The 16793-nt window shown below is 45.5% G+C and overlaps 1 protein-coding gene across 2 annotated transcripts in view; it reads left to right on the forward strand.

Annotated features, from left to right (window-relative positions):
• PIWIL1 (piwi like RNA-mediated gene silencing 1) overlaps window positions 1-12790 on the forward strand; it is a 34356-nt gene extending 21566 nt beyond the window's left edge. The window contains exons 17-21 of one of the 2 annotated variants that reach the window (XM_025858628.2): window positions 568-638; window positions 796-949; window positions 9403-9528; window positions 11664-11811; window positions 11947-12790. In XM_025858628.2, coding sequence (XP_025714413.1) covers window positions 568-638; window positions 796-949; window positions 9403-9528; window positions 11664-11811; window positions 11947-12063 — 616 coding nt within the window. In that variant the 3' untranslated portion in view covers window positions 12064-12790. The remainder of the gene's footprint in view (window positions 1-567; window positions 639-795; window positions 950-9402; window positions 9529-11663; window positions 11812-11946) is intronic. The other variant, XM_073888844.1, reaches the window with a different exon arrangement.
• Window positions 12791-16793: the final 4003 nt, after the last annotated feature.

Here is a 16793-nt window from a genome sequence, read left to right on the forward strand (position 1 = left end):
TGACTGCTGAAATGTACATTATAAAGTTTTTGTGTTGACTTTATTTTGGAAAACCCACTTCAGTTTACCCAGTCACTTGTGTTTCAACATGTAGCATTATTTTTCAGTGCTCTTCTTAGAACTAAGAGAATTTTCAAGAATAGGAAGGGATGGAAATTAGAGGTATATTGATGTGTGCATATTGCTAGTGGGTGTGTTTCTCTAGGTCTTATATCTTTCACAAGCGTGAAATCTGTAATAGAGGTCTTCTAAAGAGCAGAGCAGGAAGTGGGCTCCTTATGTGTACTAAGGTGTAAGCCTACAATCTGTCTCTAGATATTACGGTTTAAATTTTATTTTTTCCTCAGCAAGGGAATTATGGTGTTGATTTATAATAAAAGAAAGCTTCGTTTGTGCTGTTATGAGTGTCTTGTTCTGTTTAGATTTCAAAAAGTTTTGGAAATGTTAGCAGGTATCTTGAGAAGGGTTAAACATTACAAGCTGCTGAGGAAATAAATGCAAAGTGCTTCAGAAGGAACAACTTGTAGACAGTACCGTTCTCACCCTCGTCCTGGTCTCTCTGAACAGCTGGTTCTCTCGCTGTGTATTTCAAGATCGAGGACAAGAGCTTGTAGATGGGCTCAAAGTCTGCTTGCAAGGTTAGTCTCCTATAGTGTTTCCATCCTGGTCTCTGAACTGGGGTCTTCAAGAAATTATCCTCAAGTTATGTTGTTGAAATTCTGGGCAGAATTTGATAGCAACACACCGTTTTTATTCTGTGTTGATTGATTTAAAACTTTTCTGGCTTGCTTTCAGCTGCTCTGAGGGCTTGGAATAGCTGCAATGAATACATGCCTAGTCGAATTATCGTGTATCGGGATGGTGTAGGAGATGGTCAGCTGAAAACACTGGTTAACTACGAAGTACCACAGTTTTTGGATTGCCTGAAATCCGTTGGTAGAGGTTACAAGTAAGCATGCAAACTGTAAAGCATTTTCTCTTTATAAAAGTATACCTTTTTATCTTTGAAATTAGTGTTCCCAAATGCAAAGGTAAGTGAGAGCCTAATAACCTCAGGGGTGTAGCGAGGCTTGAGGGTGTGGAAGGGGGAGGGGCTGGACATGCAGAATGGTCACGTAGAGGGTCCCTCCCTTCAAGCAGAGGAAAGACCCATGAAGACACTTTTGCCAACTCTCTGCCTGCCATCTTTCACACCTAAAGCCCCGACGTGTGGGCGTCTGAGAATTCCAGTACGTATATAGGCATCCACAGAATTGGTTATTAGAATAAATTCCAGGCCATCTTCATTGACTCTTTCTTGATTTCTTGGTATAATGAATACCTGTTTGATTTCTTTGTGAACTTGACGGGACTGGTACTTGATCTAGGTAAGATGGTTGGCATGTGTTTAGTCTCCTAGGAGACGTTGTTACTTCTCCTCTTGGATGGTGTGCACGTGCAAGGGTGGTGTGCTTGGTGCCCCTAAACCCCTACCGGGCTCTCCTCCGCTTTCCTACAGACCGCCTTGTCCGTGCCATGGGGCAGTGACAGCGCACACCGACTCCAGACTGCCGTTCCAGTAGGTTACATTTTGCTGCTCTGTCAGATTGTGAGCAAGCTGAGATCAGGGACTGTGGTATCAAGAGCTTACTAATGCATCATAAAGATGTGTGAATCTGATTTTTAAGGATACTCGGGAAATCCGAGAGGCCTGTTTGTGTGCTAGCGCATGCATATTTTGCAACACTGGTTATTATTGTCAGACCTTTTTAGCCAGCATTTGGTATTGTTACAGAAATGAGCGATTTTGGAACCCGTTGACTGACTATATTTGGGCTCAGGGTGATTTTATTGACCTGTGGGGCAGGCATTAAGATCTTGCTTCTTATTTCTGGCTGAATTGGAGGGCACTTCCAAGTCTTCTGTGGCCAGATTCTAGGTGTTGATTCTACACATTCTTTTTATTTTTAATTGATACGTCAATTAAAACTTAATGTTTACTTAAAATTTATTTAAATTCACTTAACACGTAGCGTATTTATTCATTTCAGAGGTAGGATTTAGTGATTCGTCACTTGCATACAACACCCAGTGCCCTCCTTAATGCCCATCTCAGCCAGTTACCCATCCCCCCCCCAGCAACCCTCAGTTCCTTAGACTTGAGAGTCTCTTGTGGTTTGTTTCCCTTTTTATTTTCATCTTATTTTTCCCTCCCTCCCCCCATGATCCTCTGTTTTGCTTCTCAAATGCCCATGAGTGAAATCATATAATTGTTTTTCTCTTATTGACTTATTTTGCTTAGCGTAATACCTTCTAGTTCCATTCACATCTCTGCAAATGGCAAGATTTCATTTTTTGATGGCTGAGTGATATTCCATTGTGTGTGTGTGTGTGTGTGTGTGTGTGTGTGTGTGTAATATATAGACACACCACATCATCTTTATCCACTCATCTGTCGATGGACATCTGGGCTCTTTCCACCGTTTGACTGTTGTGGACATTGCTGCTGTAAACATTGGGGTGCAGGCGCCCCTTCGGGTCCCTACATTTGTCTCTTTGGGGTAAATACCCAGTCGTGCAATTGCTGGGTTGTAGGGTAGCTCTATTTTCAACTTTTTGAGGAACCTCCATACTGTTCTCCAGAGTGGCTCTACCAGCTTGCATTCCCACCAACAGTGTAGGAGGGCTCCCCTTTCTCCACATCCCCGCCAACATCTGTCGTTTCCTGACTTGTTAATTTCAGCCATTCTGACTGGTGTGAGGTGGTATCTCATTGTTTTGATTTGTATTTCCCTGATGCCGAGTGATGTTGAGCATTTCTTCATGTGTCTGTTGGCCATTTGGATGTCTTCTTTGGAAAAATGTCTGTTCATGTCTTCTGCCCATTTCTTGATTGGATTATTTGTTCTTTGGGTGTTGAGTTTGATAAGTTCTTTATAGATTTTGGATACTAGCCTTTTACCTGATAAAAGACATTTGCAAATATTTTCTCCCATTCTGTCAATTGCCTTTTAGTTTTGTAGACTCCTTTGCTGTGCAAAAGCCTTTTATCTTGATGAGGTCCCAGTAGTTCATTTTTGCCTTTGTTGTTTCCCTTGTCTTTGGAGACGTGTCTAGCCAGAAGTTGCTGTGGCTGAGGTCTCAGAGGTTGCTGCCTGTGTTCTTCTCTAGGATTTGGATGGATTCCTGTCTCACACTGAGGTCTTCCATCCATTTGGAGTCTATTTTTGTGTGTGGTGTAAGGAAATGGTCCAGTTTCATTCTTCTGCATGTGGCTGTCCAATTTTCCCAACACCATTTGTTGAAGAGACTGTTTTTTTTTTCCATTGGACATTCTTTCCTGCTTTGTCGAAGATTAGTTGACCATAGAGTTGAGGGTCCATTTCTGGGCTCTCGATTCTGTTCCATTGATCTATGTGTCTGTTTTTGTGCCAGTACCATACTGTCTTGATGATGACAGCTTCGAAATAGAGCTGGAAGTCTGGAATTGTGGTGCCACCAGCTTTGCTTTTCTTTGTCGACATCCTCTGGCTATTCGGGGTCTTTTCTGGTTCCATACAAATTTTAGGATTATTTGTTCCATTTCTTTGAAAAAAGTGGATGGTATTTTGATGGGGATTGCATTGAATGTGTAGATTGCTCTAGTAGCGTAGACATCTCACAATATTTGTTCTTCCACTCCATGAGCATGGAACAATTTTCCATTTCTTTGGGTCTTCCTCAATTTATTTCATGAGTGTTCTATAGTTTTCTGAATACAGATCCTTTGCCTCTTTGGTTTATTCCTAGGTATCTTCATGGTTTCTGGTGCAGTTATAAACAGGATCAATTCCTTAATTTCTCTTCTGTCTCGTTGTTAGTGGATAGAAATGCAACTGATTTCTGTGCATTGATTTTTATATCCTGTTGCTGAATTCCTGTATGAGTTACAGCAATTTTGGGATGGGGTCTTTTGGGTTTTCCACACAGAGTATCATGTCATCTGTGAAGACTGAGAGTTTGAGGACTTCTTTGCCCATTCAGATGCCTTTGATTTCTTTTTATTGTCTTGATTGCTGAGGCTAGGACTTCTAGTACTATGTTGAACAACAGTGGTGAGAGTAGGCATCTTTGTGGTGTTCCTGATTTTAAGGGAAAGGCTCTCTGCTTTTCCCCATTGAGAATGATACTCGCTGTGCGCTTTTTTGTAGATGGCTTTTACGATATCGAGGTATGTTCCTTCTATCCCTACACTGTGCAGTTTTAATCAAGAAAGAATATTGTACTTTGCCAGATGCTTTTTCTGCATCTATTGAGAGGATCATATGGTTCTTGTCCTTTCTTTTATTTATGTAGTGTATTTGATTGATTTGTGGATGTTGAACCATCCTTGCAGCCCAGGAATAAATCCCACTTGGTCGTGGTGAATAATTCTTTTAATGTCCTGTTGGATCCTATTGTCTAATATCTTAATGAGAATTTTTGCATCCATGTTCATCAGAGATATTGGTCTGGAATTCTCCTTTTTGGTGGGATCTTTATCTGGTTTTGGGCTCAAGGTAGTCCTAGCCTCATAGAGTTTGCAAGTTTTCCTTCCATTTCTATTTTTTTGAAACTGCTTTGGAAGAACAGGTATTAATTCTTTAAATGTTTGGTAGAATTCCCCTGGGAAGCCATCTGGCCCTGGGGTCTTGTTTTTTGGGAGATTTTTGATTACTGATTCAATTTCCTTGCTGGTTATAGGTCTGTTCAGGTTTTCTGTTTTTTCCTGGTTCAGTTTTGATAGTTTATATGTTGCTAGGAATGCATCTATTTCTTCTAGGTTGCCTAATTGGTTGGCATATAGTTGCTCATAATATGTTCTTATAATTTTATTTCTTTGGGTGTTGGTTGTGATCTCTTTCATTCATGATTTTATTTGGGTCCTTTCTCTTTTATTTTTGATAAGTCTGGCTAGGGGTTAATCAGTCTTATTAATTCTTTCAAAGAACCAACCCCCCGTTTTGTTGATCTATTCTACTGTTCTTCTGGTTTCTATTTCATGAATTTCTGCTCTAATCTTTATTATTTCTCATCTCCTGCTTGGTTTAGGATTTATTTGCTATTCTTTCTCCAGCTCCTTTAGGAGTAAGGTTAGGTTGTATATTTGAGACTTTTTTTATTTTCTTGAGAAACACTTGTATTGCTATATACTTCCCTCTTAGGACCACCTTTGCTGCATCCCAAAGGTTTTGGACAGTTGTGTTTTCATTCTCATTTGTTTCCATGAATCTTTTTAATTCTTCTTTAATTTCCTGGTTCACCCAATCATCTTTAGTAGGATGCTCTTTAACAAACTTCAACTATTTGAGTTCCTTCCAAATTTCCTCTTGTGATTGAGTTCCAGTTTCAAAGTATTGTGATCTGAAAATATGCAGGGAATAACCCCAGTGTTTTGGTACCAGTTGAGACCTGATTTGTGACCAAGTACGTGATCTACTCTGGAGAATGTTTCATGTGCATTCGAGAAGAATGTGTAGTCTGTTGCTTTAGGATGAGATGCTCTGAATATATCTGTGAAGTCCATCTGGTCCAGTGTGTCATTCAAAGCCCTTGTTTCCTTATTGGTCTTCTGCTTAGATGATCTGTCCATTGCTGTGAGTGGGGTGTTAAAGTCCCCTCCTATTATTGTATTATTGTCGATGTGTTTCTTTCATTTGGTTATGAATTGATTTATATAATTGGCTGCTCCCATGTTGGGGGCATATGTATTTATAATTGTTAGATCTTCTTATTGGATAGACCCTTTAAGTATGATATAGTGTTCCTCTTCATCCTTTACTACAATCTTTGGTTTAAAATCTAATTTGTCTGATATGAGAATTGCTACCCAAGATTTCTTTTGATGTCCATTAATGTGGTAATTGGTTCTCCACCCCATCACTTTCAATCTGGAGGTGCCTTTGGGTCTAAAATGAGTCTCTTGCAGACAGCATATTGATGGGTCTTTCTTTTTTATCCAGTCTGAAACCCTGTGTCTTTTGGTTGGGGCATTGATTTAGCCCATTTATATTCAGAGTAACTATTGAAAGACATGAATTTAGTGCCATTGCTATTACTTGTAAAGTCCCTGGTTTTGTGTATGGTCTCTGTTCCTTTCTGGTCTTCGTTATTTTTGGGCTCTCTCTTTGCTTAAAGGATCGTCTTTAATATTTCTTGCAGGGCTGTTTAGTGATCACAGATTCTTTAGTTTCTGTTTGCCCTGGAAGCTCTTTATCTCTCTTTCTATTCTGAATGACAGCCTTGCTGGATAAAGTATTCTTGGCTGCGTATTTTTCTCGTTTAGTACCCTGTATATATCATTCCAGTCCTTTCTGGCCTGCCAGGTCTCTATGGATAGGTCTGCTGCCAGTGTAATGTTTCTACCCTGGGAGGTTACCGACTTCCTGTCCTGAGCTGCTTTCAGCATTTTCTCTTTGTCTCTGAGATTTGCAAGCTTCACCATTATATGTGAAGGTGTTTGACCTCTTTTTATTGGTTTTGAGATTCTGCACATTTCTTAAAATGAGTTTATTATGCCAGTAAGTCCTCAAAGAAGTCAGGGATTTTTTTTTTATCTCTTTTGAAGTAATTGTGTTTCAGATTAAAATACTAATAAACATTTTCTAGTGTCTTGGAAATGAAAGTTAATGTTCTTTACTATCTTTAAAATTTTTTATTTATTTGACAGACACAGCGCGAGAGGGAACACAAGCAGGGGGAGTGGGAGAGGGAGAAGCAGTCTTCCCTTCCCACAGAGCAGGGAGCCCGATGCGGGGCTCGATCCCAGGACCCTGAGATCATCACCTGAGCCGAAGGCAGACGCTTAACGACTGAGCCACCCAGGGGCCTCTTTATCTTTAAAAATCCTAGTGCTTGTATTTTCTCACTAAAATAATGGTATTAATTTTCTTTTGGTGTCTAAAATTTTGTACACCTTATTGGGTGTGTTTCTCGGAGTTGGAAGTGCCGTCCCTGTAGGCTGTGGCCTGGCAGTAGGGGCAGGGAGCGTCCAATGCGGCGGCTGCCTGCTTGTCTCCTCTTCTTTTACCACTTTCACCCTCAGCATTGTCCAGGCTCAGTGGCCTTTTCCTCACACCTGGAGGAGAGGAAATTTTCGAGAAGAGTAGGGGCGCCTGGGTGGCTCAGTCGTTAAGCGTCTGCCTTCAGCTCAGGTCATGGTCCCAGGGTCCTGGGATGGAGCCCCATGTCGGGCTCCCTGCTCAGCGGGGAGTCTGCTTCTCCCTCTCCCTTGCTGCTCCCTCCCTCTGCTCCCCCCCCCACTTGTGTGCACTGTCTCTCTCTCAAATAAATAAAAATCTTTAAATAAAAATTTTTTAAAAAGTAAAGAGTAGAGGTCATAGTGTCCGTTCATCTTCCAGTGTTGAGCTGAATATTTAGGATATGGGGAAAGCACCCTGTGGCCATGGTGGAGCCTGCATCTCCTCTACTTTGTTGTTCTTTGGGTTTGGTTCCCAGAAGCCTGGGCAGGAACTGCTCTCGCAGAGGAGATGGTAGCCCTGGTGAGTATCTGAACAGGGCCCCTGTTCACACTCAGTGTGCGGTCCTGAGCCTAGGGTGCCTGCTGGGGCTACCTGCCCAGTTCCCATTGAGGGAATGGGGTAAATTGGTGCAGGGAAGGGCTTTCAAGTGGTGGCTTGGATGGAGGCATAACCAGCTGTCCCAGGAATTGGATTTCACATTGTGAATTGTGCTGTACTTGGTAACTGCCAAGATTAGTGATCGAGTGCAGGGCATCCCGGGAGCAGAGCTAGGTTCATCCCAGCGTTGCCTTCATCTGTGAGATGAGGAAGGAACTAACCAAGGTTGTCGAAAGGAATACGCAAGAACAACTCATTACTTCATACAGTACCCAGTAAGCACTCAATAAATGGTAGATAACTCGTCTAGAAAAAACTTAAAGTTGTGTAGAAAGTAAAATAATATCCAAGAATGATTTCTCACTTTGAAGAAATGCAGTTTGGATGTAAATATTTGTAATTACTCTTAGAACCGCAGTATTTGTTTTTTAATTGAAATGTTGATGTTAACTTTTTATTAAAAAGCATAATGGATTAGCTGATTTAGGATATTTGATAGAAGAACAAATCGAAACGTCACTTCATACTTAATGACCTTTCTGTCCTGACATTTGGTAAGTTGTTTCTTGTGATGTCAGAAGACTCAAATCCACTTTGTCTTTTGGTTCTTGAGACTGGCTTTATTACATCCAGAGCCACAGTAACTGGGCAGCACTAGACTTCCATGGGTAGATGGTGATATTTCTACAAATACCCTCTGTTTACGTAAAATCACCCCCCTTATCCCTTCTGGATTTGCTTATTTGACTATCCTGAAGGAGCAAAATGAGATTGATTGTTAAATGGAAGTTCCCACTTCAAGTTCTTTTTGACCATTTGTCCACATAGCATTACTGTGAACGACCTTCCCAAGCCAGACTTTCCAGATCCCATTGCGTGTAAAGCTCTCTGTGTCCCACAGTTTGGAATCAAGTGTATTTTTGCTCTGTGAGAACTAATGTTCTGGTTGGGAAAAGGGCACAGGAGGAATGGAGGGATTGGTAACGGTCCTCTCTCAAATGTCCAGTACATTACACCAGCACAGTTCCCGAGTGCCTTCCGTGTGCCAGTCCCTGTACTCTGGAGTGGCTGTGTGTTCAAGAACAGGATTTGAAATGAACCTTTCAGAGATGGTAGAAAAGGTGTGAAACGTATTCCAGCCCACATGTGCTGCCACCTGAAGGGCTGCCCTCCAGAGTGCCAGAAGGCATGTTAGGGGCCAGCAGATGGCTTCTGGTGGAGTGCTGGATGCTCGGGGGAGGGGAGCTTCATCTGGGCATAGGGAAACCAGCCCGAGAGTGGCATTGGGCAGTGAGGTGCAGAGGGGATGTAAAGGGTGCGTCCCTTGCCAGCATGTTGGTGAGCTGAGGGGTGGACTAGGCCCCGGGAGGGAGACAGGGAGCCCCGATACCTCGTGAACCAGTAGTGCTGGGTTAGACTTGGACACTGCTGAAATGAGCTTCCCTACCAGCAATTTTAGACTCCAGATCTTATTTTTCACCTAGTAGAAAATGCCCACTGAGGAGTGTTCCAAACTGTGTGCTTCGAAGCATGCTGAATGTACAGTTTCCGTGTGCTGGGCCAGCAGTGTGCTTGTCTGTTGACGGAACATTTGCATGACCCCGCATCACATGCCGTCCTTTACTCCATCCCCAGTGACTCCTGGTCCTTGTCTAGGTCCTCACAAGCTGTGGTGTGCCCTTTCACAACTTGGACAGATACTCCGCCTCGAGAGGGAGAGGGGTTTCTGTTTAAATGGAGGGTGGGAATGTGGATGTCTGAGTGATTGGGTGCCTGGAAGCATGACAGACTCAGTGTCATTACATTCATCATCATCACCTTTAAGCCCAAGACTAACGGTAATTGTGGTGAAGAAACGAGTGAACGCCAGATTTTTTGCTCAGTCTGGAGGAAGACTTCAGAACCCACTTCCTGGGACGGTTATTGATGTAGAAGTTACCAGACCAGAATGGTAAGTTCTGTGCGGTTATGTGAAGATTGTTTTCTGCTTTATCAACTTCAACACATTTATTCTTTCTTCTCTTTCTGATAAATAACTAAAGTCTTCGATTAGTTTGATCCCATAATACTACTAAAGCCTATGATTTGTTCGTGTCTGAAATGGTAAACCGGTTTCTGTGCAGTGTTCTTTGCGGGGAGAGGGTTATTGTCTGTGGCACTCATTATACATACAGAGGGTGAGAATTGCTGCTGTAGATTGCTTTTGTATGTTTTTAACATGTAACCTTATCCTCAGATTCTTGTTCCCTAGTAAAATTTTTAGATCTGAAATGCTTTGTTGTTGTCCAGAGGTCAGAAAGTTGCATTTGAAACACAATTGCAGATAAGAAAAGTGGCTTCTGAGTAAACAAAACTTTTTACGTAACTTGGAGCTACACTTTGCGATAGGAAAGCCAGCTAGCTAGGACATCCACGGGCACAGGGGGGCCACAGGGCGATGCTGTTAGCACCCAGGGGTGCAGCTGTCAGGTGCTGAAGCTTGCTGGCTCCTCGCAGACTCTTTTATGGTGTGAGGCCTAAGGTGCTGTAAATCGTGCAGGTGGCAGCTCCTCGGTCAGTCCGGGTTAACGCCATCCTCAGGAGAGGGCACTATTAGGACCATTCCTCTTTTTCAGTGTGATGGAGCTTTTAAAAAGGCAGCTTTAATCAGGGTAAAGTGTGGGCCTCGGTGCAAAGCTGCTAATGTGGAACGCCCTTCCTGCACAGACCTTGGGTAAATGAGGCTTCACTACACTAACTTTATGTACATAAACGATAGTACAGATTTTTAGTTCTCTTGAATCAGTTGTGTCAGCGACAGGGAATGGACATTTCCATGTTGAGATGCGTTATCTGGGATTTCTGTCTTTTTCTCAGGCAGGTGTTAGTTATGGCAGGGCTTTGGAAGGATTCTACTCATGGGGGAAATCAGCTGAGGGAGAACAGAGAGGCTAAGATACTAACGTAGTGAGTTCCTTTCCTGCAGGACCTTCTAACCAGTCAGAGGGACCCCACCGCGCTCCCTACTAACACTCCTCCTGCTCTGTTAACCACAGCTCGGGGCTAGCATTGACCTGGAGACAGCTGATGGAAACGGACTGGGTAAAACCCAAGTTGAATTATGAAGTGTGGGAACATTTCATTACTTCTTACCAGATGCTATTTAGAACTTAGCTGCTGAGGCTCTACCTGCGTCCAGAGAAGCCCCCCTCTAGGGCTGCAGTCCCGTTAGCTGCCGGCACTCTGGACGCCAGTGTGCCTGAGCCAGGAACTGAGACTCAGACTCCCAACTCTGTTGTGAGTTCTCTGCGGTTTTAGGGCAAGTGGTTTCGTGTGTCTGAAACCCTTCTGCTTCTAAAACACTAATAATCTGTTGTAGGTCAACCGTGGTGTTCTGATTTGTCTAGTTTCAGTGAACCTAGCAAGTTGCACGGGTAATTTCCTTATAGCTTTACTAGGTCAGGTGACTGTCTGCTAGCCAGACAGTGGGAAAAACAGATGTCCTGTTCCTCTGTTTGCAGTTCTGGTGTCTGCTTTACCCTTTGGGTCCTGCACTAGTTCTGCTTCTGTCCCTGGAGGTTCTCAAGTCCTCCAAGAACCTACTTTGCATCCTTAATGATTAAAATGAAGTACGTTTTTGTTAAGTAACAGTGGGAACAGCAAGAGGGGGAAGGTTCTGTGGTAAAAGCATATTTGGGAACGACAGTGCCTGAAACAAGAGCTGCTCTAATTTTCCCCGCTGCTGCTACCCTCCAGGACCTCTGTGCACCCCAGCGTGCCCCGCGGGATGCAGGCTGCCAGCCGTGCGTGGCTCGAGGACACCACTGTGATTGGCAGCCCGAGCACAGATTGAATGCCCTGGGGCATCAGTGACATGCATTTAAAATCTCAGGAGTAGTGGTTTCTGAAACCTTGGTCACACAAGCATTCCAGAATTGTCCATGAGCAGCAAGTGTTCTGGACTTGAAGGAAGCACATTTCATTCTGAAGAGGTTAGCTTCCATTAGAATACAGGATCTTTTCACTGTAAGAAACGGGACCCGTGTGAACTTCCGCTTTCAGACAGGTAAGCCTCCCTTCCATGTGGCTTTTCTCTTGGAATTCCAGGTATGATTTTTTTATCGTGAGCCAGGCAGTGAGAAGTGGCAGTGTTTCCCCCACACACTATAACGTCATCTACGACAGCAGCGGCCTGAAGCCGGACCACATACAGAGGCTCACGTACAAACTGTGTCACATCTACTATAACTGGCCAGTAAGTGTGTCTCCCTGGGGGCGTGGGCTCACACGGGTGAGCTTCACTTTTCGAAGCAGGAGCTGCTCTGTTTTCAGAGGCTTTTCTAGTGAGTACTGACAGGAGAGTAACAGCTCTGTGTTTCTTCCACTCAAGGGCGTCATTCGCGTCCCTGCTCCTTGCCAGTACGCCCACAAGCTGGCTTTCCTCGTGGGCCAGAGCATTCACAGGGAGCCCAACCTGTCCCTGTCCAACCGCCTCTACTACCTCTGACCCGCGGGACAAGACGACGTGCAGCCGCTCCTTCTGTTTGACCTTGCAGCTTCGGGGGTTTTTAAGCTTTTATTTTTTTTTTTTTTAGCTGTTTATCTTTCTAGAAATGAAACTTGGGAAGGGAATTAGGAGATTTGGAGTCTCGTTTGTAGCATTGCTGCTGTGACTGGCTTGTAGGTAAAAATTAAAATTTTATATTTCATCTTGTTGGCTTTTCAAATACATTGTGAGAATTGTTTTGAAAAAAATGGATAAGGTACTTTGTATTATAAACTATTTGAAAAGTGAGAATGTACTTGAAAGTAACGTTCAGGAGTGAGCAAATCCTACTTTGTAAACCTATATTAATTCATCTTCTTTTTGAAATATTTTTAATTTGAAGGAGAGAAAGGCATAAAGTGGGAAGCTCACTACAGCTGGAAGGTAGGGTTTTATTTGGGTATCTGATCTATTTTAAAGATAAAAAGCTGCCATTGAATAATCTGTACAAGGTATGGGAATGGTAGGAGACTATGGAGAGGTAGGCTAACTTTTTATTTCATTTTGGGGCTAGGTGGTATGGGGGTTAAAACAAGATGGTTGAAAAGTTTTAAATTTCTGTCCAAAGAAACATTTTAAGACTCTTTGACAAAAGAGGCCAATAGTCTATATTAACATTACTATTTATTTTGTTTGCAATGGGGACATCCTTCTACTTGTTATAAAATAAAATTGGATTCTCACCTTATTCACTAACAGTGTAGTTTGTTTTTACTGAAAACGTAATTTATGCATTTAATGCACTTTTTTAAATGCTGGAAGGCGTACTCTGTCAGAAGGGTACAGTTCCATTTAGAAAAACTAAATTGGCGTTACTTTTGAACTTCAGCGTCGGAGCTGCCTGCTGCAGCATTCATAGGGCAAGAATGGAGAGCCGTAGTTTGTAAGTTGTCGGGATGCTGATGATTGCAATTATTCACGTGGACATAGTTGTAGGAATTTTCAGGAAATTTTGCAAAGAGCTGGCTGGCAGTTAATGAGTAAAACTACTTTGAGAACCCCTTTAAGCATTGCTTGTAAATGTGATGCGTGTGCACATTAGTGCTCCAACATAAACCCCTCTCATCTTAGCATCATTATACTGGGTCTTATCAAATAAAGGCTTTTTGGACTTAGACTCATTAACATGAATGAAAACCATTTTATTTTCCTTTTAGTTCTTCAAGCTAATAACTGTTGTTAACATTGCCGTTGGCTATTAGCCCAGGTTCCTTAACCTACTTGGGCTGTAAACTCGAGAAGAAAAGGAACAGGAAATGGGAGGTTTCAGAAGAGTGCCAGAGACCAGATGCCGTGACGGAAGTCGCTCGAGGCTGTCCTGCTGAGAAGGGGTATGAGGAAGTCTACCATAGCCGTGAATGGTGGGCTTGGGCCATTTTGTAGGTATAGATTTGTAGAGCTAGTCAGGAGCTTTTAAGTCCTTGAAGTGCCATTCCTAGCAGGTTTTAACTATCTCTTAAAGTGTAAAGGTTTTAATGTCTTCAAAACCATGAAGAATTGGTAAATGCAATCTGGAAAAGTTGCAGTAGTCAAGAGACCCTCACTCAAGTCAAAGACTTGGCTGTGAGGAACAGAAAACCTGCTCAAATTAGTTTCAGCCAAAAGGGTTATGGATTGACTTGCTCCTTCCCTCTGAGGCGGGGTTCCTGGATTGAATCTGTTCAACATCACCCCGTTTGCTTTGTAATAACCGTGAGCTCTGGGCCCGTGCCAGATGGAGAAGCAGAACTTCTCGGGAAGATACCAGCCGAACTTTCCCTTAGACACGTCCCATATGGTTTTTCTGGGAATTTGGGCAAATGCCAGCTGAGAAGACATCTAGAGTCTGGTTGACGAGAGGATATGGGGGCGCTCTCTCGGTTCTGCCTTCTTCGTTGTTTTTGACTGATGGGCACAGAGTCTAGGTTTAGGTGTCCACCTCACCCCCTGGAAGGAACACCCTGGCGGTCTACACCCCCTGGAACTGGATGTGATACCCAGATGGGTCGGGTCTGGCTCTTGTGCAGGTGGTAGGGTGCCCGTGGGGGCGTGGGTGAAGGAACAGCTCCCTGCAGGAACGTCCGGGGGGGGCACACCCAGAAGACGGAGGGCACAGGGCGGTCAGCTCTTGGATGCCCGTGGCGGCTGCATCCGGCCCCAGAGAGAGCAGAGCGCCCGTGCGGGAGTCTGCTGCAGAGCTTTCAAGCCACAGAGCAGAAACGGACTGAAACAGAAATCTGCACTGGTTGTACCCCGGAAGGCTCTTCCTTCCCAGTCTGACTCCTCGGCCTCAGAAGTCCCTGAGGTAACCCTGTGGTTTGGTGGGGGCTCTGCGGATGTTCAGCACAGTGGGGATGGGGCTGGGCTGGGGGGTGGACACAGGCTCTCCCCTCACCCCTCCGAGAGCGTGTTCTAGTTCATAGATTGTGGCATTTCCTGGAGCACACAGCTACTTGCTCCGAGCATTCTCCTGGAGTTTCTGTTCTCCGTGTCACATAGTCTGTTTTCCAGCAGCAAAGGCAACCTGATGCTGTGGCACAAATCTTCAGATTACGTTTCTATATCTTAAGGTTTGATTCAAGTTCACAGAATTGGTGGTATCATCCTCCAGACACAAGATTTCAAGGGCTAGTTATAGCCCTGGTTGTGTACTCTCCAGCCCAGTTCCTGAAAAGTCCAGGGTGACAACTAGAGATTGTAAGATTTTCGAGGGTTTGTGTCCACGAAGAGCCCCTTTGTGGCTTTGTGGTGAGAGGGACCCCCCTCCTGCACCGGGGTTACCCAGAGCCTGCAGCGCCCCCCAACCTGCCCCTGGACACAGCCGGGAGCACCGGCAGGCAGCTTAGGGCCCCTGTCCCCCTCCTCTTTCAGACTTGGATAGGACCTCTGGAGATTGCTTTCTCTGACTCCATCCCTCTCATCCACGGTGAGAGGGAGCCTCTGGAATTCACGGTCATGTTCCAGCCCCTTGTTTGACAAGTTTCTGTGCCTTCTGAACATGCCTTAGCTTTCTCCCAGGACACTTCCTGTCAGGGTCTGGAGCGGGGCAGGTGTCCCACACATTTCCGCACCCCCTCCTCTTGTAGGCATTTCGTACTCCTGGGCTCAGACCCGGTGGGGACGTCAGCTCCCGGCTTGTTCACATCATGCGGTGGGGTTGCTTTCAACACAGGGCAAAAACACCAGTGCAGGGCAGCATTTTCCTACTGGTCTGTGCCCTGCGCCCCACAGCCCTGCTTCCCGGTTGCTGTAACCGTGATCACGGGCCCTGAACGCTGCTCCGCAGACTGCACATCCCGATTTTGCACCCCGCCATTCCCAGAGGTCTCAGCGGCTCCCCTCCGGACCCTGCAGTGCCCCAGCCACGCTCCCTGTCCGGACGCTGCGCTCAGCTGCGTGACTTCTCAAGCACCCAAGAGAACATCAGCCTAGCGGCCAAAGGAGGCCACATCCATTCCTCTATGGATTAGTGATTCTGGAACTCTGTGCTGCTAAGGCTCCCCCAGCCACTGTGCACAAGACAGCCCGTTTTTCAGGGATGTTACTCGATTTTCTTTTCCTTATTCCCAGCAGCCTACAGACCTGGCTGTGTCTTTCCCACCCTAAAAAACAGGACTTTGGGTCCCCTCTTGTCCCCCACAGCTGCTTTCCAACTTTCCCCTGGTAGAAGGCAGAGGAGGGTCCGTAAGGCATCCTCCGGCCTGAGAAGACACTTCAGTACCCACAGACAAGCTGCTCCAAGCCGTCGAGCCAGAGTTCTGCAGGGTGACTCGTGGCGGGGCTGTGCAGGGCTCCATACAGCGCTCACCAGTCTGGACCGCTGCCCCCAGCAGTGACCGTGACGGGCGGGGAGATCCCAGGCCGGAGGGAGACAAGTCGGGGCGGAGTGTCGCCCGCGCTCCAGCCCTGGGGCATCGGCATCCTCCTGGCCGTTCTCGCGGGGAGCCGGCAGCCCCGGCAGCCTTACAACCTCCAACAGCAAGGCCGGCAGGAGTCCCGTGCCTCACAGCCCCGTGGAGGCCTGTGCGTCTGCTTTGCTGAAACTTCTAAGGACTTTCGCAGTGAGCCCTTAATAGCCTTTAAAGGCTAGGAGCCCAGCCAAATGCTTGCTATCACACACTCCTGTGGGTTACTTCCTTTCTTGAGGTCCCCCAAATGTCCTGAGGTTCGTGTACCTGCCCCGCAGTGACCTTCCTTACTCACCCGGTCAGGCCCCCTGGGAACCCGAGAAGCCAGGTACCAGGCCGGGTTTTTCCAAGGGGTGTCACTGGGTCCATAAAGTCCACCCGTCGTCTTTAAAGTTGTCTGGTCGCCTCAGCCTACACATGGCCCTCAGACACAGCCTTCCACTCAGAGCCTCAGCAACATAACCAGTGTTCCCAAAACAGTCTTACTGAACTGATGTAACTGGAATGGGTCTCCCGCCGCGTCACTGCCGCCAGCCCCAGCCACACCCTCCTGCACATGAGCCGACATGGAGCTCCCCGCCCTCGTCTGGCGCTAGCACCCCAGGGCCTGGACTTGTCTAACTACCACGTTCACCCATAAGAAAGCCTCTTGGGGATGAGTACCCTGACCCCACTGGCTTCCCTTCTCAACCAAGGCATCGACAGGCCCTAATCTTGGCGCTAGCTGGGGAATAAAAGGTCTCCGGTCAACCAGCAAAAGCCTGTAACGCCTGTACCATGTTAGGCGTTGGGAAGGGTTTTTTG

Source organism: Callorhinus ursinus, unplaced genomic scaffold (assembly GCF_003265705.2).
Source record: "Callorhinus ursinus isolate GAN/ISIS: 27379988/994484 unplaced genomic scaffold, GSC_fseal_2.0 scaffold97, whole genome shotgun sequence".
Lineage (NCBI taxonomy): Eukaryota > Metazoa > Chordata > Mammalia > Carnivora > Otariidae > Callorhinus > Callorhinus ursinus.